At 49.8% G+C, this 10548-nt stretch overlaps 1 protein-coding gene across 2 annotated transcripts; it reads right to left on the minus strand.

Moving 5' to 3' along the window:
* Positions 1–4133: 4133 nt before the first annotated feature.
* Positions 4134–6714, minus strand: LOC125520591 (protein neprosin). Of its 2 annotated transcripts, none has more exons than XM_087534655.1 (5): positions 6356–6714; positions 5910–6269; positions 5532–5705; positions 4902–4959; positions 4134–4797 (listed from the first exon to the last, which is right to left on the minus strand). In XM_087534655.1, exons 1-5 carry the CDS (start codon positions 6508–6510, stop codon positions 4252–4254), a joined length of 1293 nt encoding a protein of 430 aa, XP_087390781.1. In that variant the 5' UTR covers positions 6511–6714; the 3' UTR covers positions 4134–4251. The 2 variants fall into 2 exon arrangements, with proteins under 2 accessions (XP_087390781.1, XP_048541502.2); XM_048685545.2 differs by having other exon boundaries at positions 4902–4955; positions 6356–6713.
* Between the last annotated feature and the right edge of the window lie 3834 nt (positions 6715–10548).

Genomic DNA, 10548 nt, shown 5'->3' on the forward strand with positions numbered 1-10548 from the left:
CTCCTCCTCCTCCATGGTGCTTGGCGAAGCCCTGCCGGAGAATCACAAGCTCCTCCACCACCACGCCGTCGTGCTGTTGGACTTCTTCCTCTACCTCTCCCTCCTCCTTGCTGGATCAAGGTGTGGGATACGTCTCCGTTCCGTACGTGTGTTGAACGCGGAGGTGCTGTCCGTTCGGCGCTAGGATCATCGGTGATTTGGATCACGATGAGTACGACTCCATCAACCCCGTTCACTTGAACGCTTCCGCTTAGCGATCTACAAGGGTATGTAGATGCACTCTCCTTCCCCTCGTTGCTAGATTACACCATAGATTGATCTTGGTGATGCGTAGAAAATTTTAAATTTCTGCTACGATCCCCAACAGGGTATTACCTCCATCAAGAAGGCCCGAACCTGGGTAAACATCGTGTTCCCTGCTTCCTGTTACCATCCGCCTTAGACGCACAGTTTGGGACCCCCTACCCGAGATCCGTCGGTTTTGACACCGACACCAACCTTTTCCATCATTCGAACTTTTAGCACTCCCTCCGTCCCAATATAAGTGTCTCAACTTGAGTTGAGACATTTATTTTGGGACGAGCAATGCTAGACGCATGGGGGTTTACTTGAGGATTTTACGGGCTAACTGAATTGGACCAATAGAATTGAAGATTAGAGGAGGCTGGGCCTCACCCCGTCTGAAAATCAGGGAGGGAGAAAGATTAGGCCCTTCCCAGTGCTCCACGGTGTACTGGTGCTAAGGGTGCCACATAGGCAGAAAAATGATGTGGCAAAGCAATTAAAGAGGAGATAAAACATTATGATGACCCCAATAAGAACCAATGCTAAGCACGTGAACCTAGGCAAAAAGACTACCAATCAATACATGAAAGAGTTTTATTACTAAATAATTAAATAGAGGAGGCTTAGCTACAAAACTTAAGCACCGATGCATTGGGGACATTAGTTGCTAAGCATTTTAATACACTTAGCATCCAACTTTAGCACCAATGCATTGGAAGAGGTCTTAGTTAGTTGAAGATCTTGTAAAACCCCGTAACACGTCCGTGTGTGTAGTATTATTCTTTTGGGACGGAGGGAGTACATTTTACGTTGATATTACATCCTCGGAAGTGAATGGGGGTTAGTTACACCGATCTTTTCCAATATGGATTATCAATAATGCTAAACATATAAAGAATTACACGTAATTACATGTTGATTAGGATTTTTTCCATCTATTGACCAATCATAAACTTGCCCCCCTGATTTTCAAGGGGGTGGGCCGCCTCGCCACCTATTGACCAATCAAATTAACCCTCTTTGTAAAAGCTTGTAACTCGTTTGTACGTGTAGCATTACTCGTGGATTATTTACAGCCTCTTTCCTTTCTACAGTAAGCCATATCAAAATAGTTCCATGAGGACTCCTGACCCCCGCGTCGCCTAGCTCTACCGACTCGGGGGGAACCAGCCGCCATCGCTAGGCCTCCATCCTCCCTTCCTCTCCGCGTCTCCGCCGCCAGAGGGTTCGCCCGCGAAGGCTGGGAAGGCTCAGTGAAGGTGGCAGTAGGGCGGCCCCGACATGGTGTCGTGGCGTGAGATCTGGCTCGGGTGGCGTCCTTGCTCGTGCCGGCGATGGCAGTCAGCGACGCGCGGGGCGATGGATGTGCGGCTGCGGCCTCAGATGGAGCTCCAGGGACGGAGGCGCGCGGGATGCAGCGGCACGGTGGGCGTCCAGCTTGCGGCTGTACGGGCTTGATCTAGGCCCGTGCGGGCCTGCAGGTTGGCGCATATGGTGGTCAGCGCGGAGCTCGGATGGTGCGTCGCCGAGGTGGCCGCCTCGAGCGGTACAGCATGGTTGGGTTGGAGGCTCAGGCCGTGGTGGATGTAGGGTGCAGGGTCCGATCTGGTTTCTGCAGGCATGTTGTTCAGGAGGCTTTCTGGTGGCTCGGCACAACATTGGCGTGCTCGTTGTGTTGGGGGTGTGCGGTCCAGTGGAGGTACGAGTCGACCTCGGCCGGCTGCGTGGGAGTGGTTGTCCCGGGTGAAAGCCTGGCCGGCGCTCGCTGGTCGGCGGTGGCGGCGCCCGTGGGCGTCGCTATCCTCCTTGGATTCGTCATCGGGATCTACACATCCTCTACTTCTGCATCAAGTTCTTCGGGTGAAAGCCCAGATCCTGCTACAGGGTCGGGCGGTGGCGTTGTCTTCAACGTCGTTTTCCCTCTTTAGGGCTTCGTCTTGAAGACCTTGATCCCATGGGTGCTTCCTTATGGCTGGACATGCATGGTGACTTCTGTGGCCGGCAGTGAGCAATATTGGAGGCATGGCATTGGTTGTGGTAGTCGGCTCTTCTCGGGCGTATCCGTGGGCTGCCTCGGCTATTTGTTTTTGTGAAGTCAAAACTGTGGTGGCAGGGCTCCGGTAATGTACGGTGACGCGCGACAGATAGTTCGTTCAGCAATCTTCCGTGATGACCCCTAACCATAGTGTCCACTTCGTGAGGCTTCTACTGCTTATTTTGTTCCCTATCCAGAAGTATGTAAACCTCGGGAGACCCTGCAGTGGCGAAGCGAGGCACCGGACAATGGGTGTATATATTTTCCTAAAAATCATAAAGTTACTAGAGATTTTAATTTCTCGATGCCTATATGTGTTGACTTCATTTTTTGGCATGCATGATAAGGTTCTAAAAGCTACCTCAAATGAAAAAAATGCTCAACATACAAATTCTTTCTCTCCTCTAGATGAACAATTCAATGTTTAGAATCACCTCAATCCAAGTCTGTGTGCAAATTCTACAACCAAAACAGACCGACCTGACCCTAACCAAAACTTAGCGCCCGACCCCACACACTCATGCCCAATTCATCGTGTGAGTTTTTCTACCCCCAAGATGGCCTCTACTGGAAGTGTCCAACATGAAAATTGTCGCCATAGTCGTGGCGCAAAACTTTGTTTTTTGGATCATCTCCATCCGAGGTCATATGCAGCCTTGAGAGCTAATATACATGCGCCTGATTTCAGACATTATGTAATACATGTCTGGTACATGGTGTCGGTTATTCGGCCACCAAGATCGCTTCGAAAAAACTTTCAACATGAGAAGTCTTCAGCCCGTCGAACTGAACAACTTTTTTTTACTTTGGATCATATCCAAGGTCGTATGCGGCCCATGGGTCCCCAAAGCTGAATTGCACAACGGCACTAATGATACGCTAACATCAGTAATTACCCTAGTGTTGACAAAATTGTTGTTGAATGCACGAATAACAAAAACGTAAGATCAGTATTAACTTATTTATACTATTTTTTTACTTATTTTTCATATATAGTTCTACCAACATATAATTTGAAATAAAACATTTTTCTCTATATTTATCATAATTAATCGCATTATTATTTCAAGACTTATTAAAAAAACCCACCTTAAATTTGAACAATGTCGAAAAGAGAGTAGTCATAATCTAAATTACAATGATCGTTTGTAAATTAGACTGAATCTTCTTATACTAATCAAATGGTTAAAACCGTATGTCAGGGACACATGTTTGAATCCCATAAGTAAGCCCAAGCGCTCGGTTTTTTCGGGTTTGCTCGGCCCGATCTTTTCGGTCTTCCAAAAATTATTTTGGCCTTCACGACTCGCCACTGTTTGATCTTCAGTCTTTATATGATCGTGTTCGGTCCCGACCAAATTTCATGGTACAACTCAGATTCATGTATGTTACAGTAGTGATGCATGCAAGCCGAATTTAGACAACAGATATGTGTAATAGGTGTATGCAACCAAAAGTCGGATGTTCAGGCAACATGTGTATATCGTGTATTCAATCAGAATTATATTGTGCCATAAACATCTGGAGAAGACCGGGGATTGTGCTAATTATGCCACAAACAGACAAAGAATTGCACGAATACGATCCATCTCGGTTATTCGCTCATCCAGGGAAGAAGACTAATCCAACCGAAATTAGTTTGGTCTTCCAGTTTTGATAAACAATTTTAGTTTGGTCTTTATGGATTCGGAGTTTGGTCTTTGGTTTTTATACCTCAAGAAGGAACTTCCTTCTTCAAAATTAGGCTCGAGCTGCAATTCCGATTGTTGTTCTGTGCGAGTACAACTAACGCTAGAATTAGACAAGACGTTGCTGATCACGACCGAGCGATCAAGTCCCCCAAAAGCGAGGCAAAATGTACATGAGCATGCATGCATGGATGCATATGCGTGTCGTTGTTGATTGTTGTACACCTCGGCTAACGCTAGTTGCTAGGGGCAGGCCGGGTTGTGTCCCGGGCCACCGTAGTAGAAGTGCGTGCCCCATCCGTCCCGCTCGTCGTAGGCCTTTTTTATGTCGTAGCAGCCGCCGTCCTCGGCCAGGGTCTGGACGGCGTCGAGCGACACGGGGGCGAGGCTGTTCCCGGCGTCGACCGTCTCGAGGTTGCGGAAGTAGCTGGCGCGGCCGAACCCCTCGGCGGCGAACCTGCCGGAGCCCATCTGCGTGGCGGTGTGCGCGCCCCCCGGGCTGGTGTTGACCACCTCGCCGCCCCACTCGACCATGCTGGCGTGGCCGGAGAGGTGCGTGAAGAGCTCGGCGGGCCAGTAGCCGACGAGCTGCGAGGCGCCGGCGTCGCCGTAGCTGAGCCACCAGTTGCCGAGCTTGGGGTCCTTCCAGATGAGGAGCGTCATGTCGTACTGCTCGCCGGCGAGGGAGGAGACCGGGGAGATGGCGGCGCCGATGGCCACGCGGGAGCTGGTCTGCACGAAGCCCGGGCACAGCGCGTTGTAGCAGCCCGTCGCCTCGTACGCGTCGCTCTGTCAGTCAGTCAGAGCAACATGCACGCAGCTGTCAGTTGCTAATTTTTTATGATCAGTAGAAGGATTAGTGGGAAGGAAGAATCGTTTGAGATTTGACTCACCGTCCAGTACGTGAAGAGCCTTGGCCTGCTGTCACCGTACAGCTCAGGGCTGACCTGACTAGAAAGAAACGTAAACTGTAAGCTTTCATGCAGGTCGATTAAGCAGCACATGCGCATGCATGCACGCAGTGCATATCATGCATGTTGCTGGAGTGGATCCAAAGTTAGCGCTGAGCTGAGTGTGTCGATTACCACAACCCATTATCATTTTTGGAGCGATTTTGTCTTGCACTGCAGCCAAGTGTACAGTCCAATTATATATATTTCTCCTTTTTCTGCGGGAATTACATACATATATTTCCCACATGCATGGATTCTTCGATAGCAGTACTATATCAAGTTGGGGTACTTCTCCATATGAATGGGTTGACCTCAAATGAAGAGCAGAGGTTAAACTATAGCGGCCGTGGTACACAACGGAATCGATCTATCGAGTCGAGATGTGCACGCATTGATGGCGCCATGTGCCCGCGCTGCAGATCTCAATGATTTTTTTACCGTGCATGCAACTACAGTTACATGGATGCAGATGCAATAAGTTACTACGTACAAGGGTTAATGAACAAGTCAAGTGAGATGGATCATCGGTAAGAATCTGAGATGGAAATGGGATGGAAGAGCGGGAGTGACCTGCCAGCCGGCCTCGATGCTGTTGAGGTCGGAGCCGTTGAAGGAGCCGGAGAGCAGCCAGAGCTGCGAGAGGCTGAAGCCGTTGGGCTCCTGGATGGCCGGATCCCAGACGTTGATGGTCGCCTTGGCGCCGTAGACCTCCTGCTGCCCCACCGCCGTGTACGCGATCGCGTGCTGCACACCCGATCCGACTCACGCAAATTAATGGCAACGGACCAGTACTAGTTGCAGCAGCTAGCGGCATGGATGGATGAAAGCCATGCATCATTCACCACCCAGGGCAGCCGCTACTTATTGCGCGCCACCCACCCCGGCTAGAGCTAGCCCGCATCATTCATGCCGAGCAAGGTCGTAATTGATGGAGAAGAAATGACGAACCTCGTGGCCGTTGCCGGTGACGACGTCGGGGGCGTTGGCGGCGCGGGGCGCGCGGTCGCGGCGGTGCCGCTTGCGGCCGAAGCGGAAGAGCGACTGCCCGCCGCGCAGCACGTCCTCCGCGGTGGTCCGCCGCACGGGCACCGTGCCTTTCGGGCAGTGGCCCGCGTGGTGCCACGTCTGCCACGCCGCCCTGGCCCTGCTGGTGGCGTTGCCCGACGCCGCCGCGCTAGCACGGAAGGTGGCGGAGGCGGGCATGGGGCGCGGCGGCGCGCTCTGGATCCTGTGGTTCCTGAGGAGCGGGTGGTCCATCGCGTGCTGCTTGTGCCGGGGCACGCAGTCGATGGTGTCGCCGTCCATGCTCTGCTCCCATCACCAGTTCACCACATACATATTATGGAAAGTTGTGATAGGAGATGGGACTGTGTGGGAGGGAAGTGATGGAGTACCTGTATGGTGCGGAGTGCCGGCTTGTTGGCGCGGTCCAGATGCTGCTGGATCCGTGCCATCTTGGGCGACGACGGTAGAGCCGCACAGGTGCAGTCGAGGAGGAGGGGGAGGAGGAGGAGGGAGACAAGGAGGTGAAGATGATGAGGCTGGCCATGCCGCCTCCTCTTCTTCATGGCCGTGTGCGTCATGCATGAATGTACGCACCGGGCGCGTAAATGGGGAGCAGGGGATGGGGGAGGAAGGTGTGGACTAGAAGAAGATGTGGGAGTGGGAGCATGTCACTCACTCACGTACCTTTCCTTGGATCCGAGCCATGGTGATGATGAGCGCTCAGCAAGTGCAAGTGGGTGGAGCTGCTGCGGAATAAATTGGTTTGGAGGACTGCATTTGATGTTGACCACCTACCCTGCTGCGCACGAGTTTAATATCCCTGGCTGAGCCGGCGCCTCGGCTCGGCAGGACACCACCGTCAGTGACCTCTCTCTTCTGTACTACCTACACGCAACGCCCACCCCGCAAGTATTTGAACCTCGGGCCATCCTGCCTCGAACGTTACTTTGTGATGAGATGCACTGCCGTTGTTTTTAAACGAAGGCTTAGAAAGAGCCTGATTTTGAATTAACAAAGTCATCAACAGGTCAGAATTACATGACAACAACTTAACGAAAAGCAAAAGTAAAGATACAAAGTGCTCAATACTCCCTCATTTCCGGTTTATAGAGCTTATCTTAAAATTTTAGTTTTTCCATTTTATAAGGCTTAATTTGGTTGTTCCCCATCACATGTTCAGACTTCAAGGTGCATTAAATCATCGCATGCAAGTATTAAGAGAAAACTGACCAATGCATGCACTTTATGCATGCATGCATTGCAATTAATACATTCGTAAACATAATTTTTTGAGGAAAACAAGAGCATTAATTGGGTGCTTTTGCAAACTACAAAAAATATTCCACCACTCATCATCTACCTTGCTTGGTGAGATTTTTGAATTGAGCCTTATAAACCGGAAAGGAGGGAGTAGAACAACTCAAAGGTAACGTGCTGCGGTCGAGAGCACACAACCCGTTGCCAACGATGCGCTACGCCAACACTAGCTACCTTACTAAGGCTACGTGAGGAGGGCACCACCATTCTTGTATTATGCTGCCGACTACCACCAAAGGACCAAAATCAGAACAAAAAATAATCTGACTCCGCCGCCACAAAGGTCCACTACCGTTTCATCCAGGCTCGATGGGTGTCGCACCGACGGCCGGCGGAATGGTTCTCCCTAGAACCCACATCTAAGTGCCCAAGTTACCAAAGGAGAGACAACAGGAGCAGACCCGCATGAAACAAAAACCGAGCACCCAAGCAACATCGCCTGTAGTGGCAAGGTAGAATGTCAGACAGGAGTTGTCGAACGAAGGTGATGAAACCATGGAGAAAGCCAAGAGGGGGCAGCACCATGCGTTGGGTGAGGATAGGAATCACTGAAGCCCAAGGCATACTACCGGCACTGTGGAAGGGACCCCGATCGCCTTGCACCAGCTGATGAAGCTATGTACCTAGGGTAGGGTCATAGGCCTGACCTAGGCGCCCTCCCCAAGGACATCACCCTAAAGCCAGAAGCATTCAAAGGGTACCATCATCCACTCGACCAGAGACATTCCACTCGAAATAATCAATGTCACTCAACCGTCACAGAAATCACTCGATAAACAGAAGATTTAAAGTCACTCCACACAGCAATGGTCGGGTGTTTACTCATAGACTTAACTATCATTTATAGCACTTTAATACAAGCGTTACCTGTAACGCTCCTTCTTTATGTACATTGAACCCCGCGTAACGGAGGGGAGCTGGGGTCCTGTGGCACTCTATATAAGCCACCCCCTCCTCCGGGACAGGGGTTCGCATCTATTGTAAACTCACACACACACATACAATCCAGTCGACCGCCTCCGGGCACCGAGACGCAGTGTTGTTACTTCCTCCGCGAAGGGCCTGAACTCGTAAACTCGTGTGTACAACTACTCCATAGCTAGGATCTTGCCTCCTCATACCTACCCCCCATTCTACTGTCAGTCTTAAATCCACGACAGTTGGCGCCCACCGTGGGGCAGGTGTCTTAGCAGTTTGTTGGAGAAGTTGCGATTCTTCCGATTCCCGTCATCATGGTTTCCGGCGGAGGATTGGCTGAAGGCCGCGAGATCCGTCTCGGCGCGCTCGTCTTCATCACCGACGACTCCACTTGGCTCCACGAGGCTCCACTCGACGTCGAGGCGCTCCCCGTCCGCGAGGCGACACACTTCCACGCATGCGTCCGTGCTACCTCTTGAGCTTGCGTTGGTTTTCCCCGAAGAGGAAGGGATGATGCAGCAGAGTAGCGTAAGTACTTCCCTCAGTTTTTGAGAACCAAGGTATCAATCCAGTAGGAGGCCACGCTCAAGTCTCTCGTACCTGCACAAAACGATAGCTACTCGCAACCAACGCGATTAGGGGTTGTCAATCCCTTCAGGGTCACTTACGAGAGTGAGATCTGATAGATATAATATTTTTGGTATTTTTGGTATGAAGATGCAAATTGAAAAGTAAAGGAAAAGTAAAAAAGCAAAACAAGATTAAAGTGATGGAGATTGATATAATGAGAATAGACCCGGGGGCCATAGGTTTCACTAGTGGCTTCTCTCAAGAGCATAAGTATTCTACGGTGGGTGATCAAATTACTGTTGAGCAATTGACATAATTGAGCATAGTTATGAGAATATATAGGCATGATCATGTATATAGGCATCACGTCCGTGACAAGTAGACCGAAATGATTCTGCATCTACTACTATTACTCCACTCATCGACCGCTATCCAGCATGCATCTAGAGTATTAAGTTAAAATCAGAGTAACGCTTTAAGCAAGATGACATGATGTAGAGAGATAAATTCATGCAATATGAAATAAATCCCATCTTGTTATCCTCGATGGCAACGGTGCAATACGTGCCTTGCTGCCCCTTCTGTCACTGGGAAAGGACACCGCAAGATCGAACCCAAAGCTAAGCACTTCTCCCATGGCAAGAACTACCAATCTAGTTGGCCAAACCAAACGGATAATTCGAAGAGACTTGCAAAGATAACCAATCATACATAAAAGAATTCAGAGAAGATTCAAATATTATTCATAGATAGACTTGATCATAAACCCACAATTCATCGGTCTCAACAAACACACCGCAAAAAGAAGATTACATCGAATAGATCTCCACAAGAGAGGGGGAGAACTTTGTATTGAGATCCAAAAAGAGAGAAGAAGCCATCTAGCTACTAACTATGGACTCGAAGGTCTGAGGTAAACTACTCACACTTCATCAGAGAGGCTATGATGATGTAGAAGCCCTCCGTGATGACGGCCCTCTCCGGCGGAGCTCCGGAACAGGCCCCAAGATGGGATCTCGTGGATACATAAAGTTGCGGCGGTGGAATTAGGTTTTTGGCTCCTTTTCTGATCGTTTGGGGGTATGTAGGTATATATAGGAGGAAGGAGTACGTCGGTGGAGCTCCGAGGGGCCCACGAGGCAGGGGGGGCGCCCTAGGGGGGGCACCCTCGTGACCGCCTCTCTGATGCCTTGGTTGTTGGAAATATGCCCTAGAGGCAATAATAAATTGGTTATTATTATATTTCCTTGTTCATGATAATCATTTATTATCCATGCTAGAATTGTATTGATGGGAAACTCAGATACATGTGTGGATACATAGACAACACCATGTCCCTAGTAAGCCTCTAGTTGACTAGCTTGTTGATCAATAGATGGTTATGGTTTCCTGACCATGGTCATTGGATGTTGTTCATAACGGGATCACATTGTTCGGAGAATGATGTGATGGACAAGACCCAATCCTAAGCCTAGCACAAGATCGTGTAGTTTGTATGCTAAAGCTTTTCTAATGTCAAGTATCATTTCCTTAGACCATGAGATTGTGCAACTCCCGGATACCGTAGGAGTGCTTTGGGTGTGCCAAATATCACAACGTAACTAGGTGGCTATAAAGGTGCACTACGGGTATCTCCGAAAGTGTCTGTTGGGTTGGCACGAATCGAGACTGGGATTTGTCACTCCGTGTAACGGAGAGGTATCTCTGGGCCCACTCGATAGGACATCATCATAATGTGCACAATGTGACCAAGGGTTGATCACGGGATGATGTGTTA

Source organism: Triticum urartu, chromosome 7A (genome assembly GCF_056163025.1).
Source record: "Triticum urartu cultivar PI428250 chromosome 7A, HENAU_Tu73, whole genome shotgun sequence".
NCBI classification, from domain to species: Eukaryota; Viridiplantae; Streptophyta; class Magnoliopsida; order Poales; family Poaceae; genus Triticum; species Triticum urartu.

Excerpts from the sequence above, each read along its gene's own strand:
- LOC125520591 (XM_048685545.2), bottom strand. The coding sequence starts at position 6,544 with ATGACGCACACGGCCATGAAGAAGAGGAGGCGGCATGGCCAGCCTCAT. Across the intron at positions 6,270-6,355 it reads CGGCACTCCGCACCATACAG|AGCATGGACGGCGACACCAT; the intron begins GTACTCCATCAC and ends TGATGGGAGCAG. Across the intron at positions 5,706-5,909 it reads TCACCGGCAACGGCCACGAG|CACGCGATCGCGTACACGGC; the intron begins GTTCGTCATTTC and ends TCGGGTGTGCAG.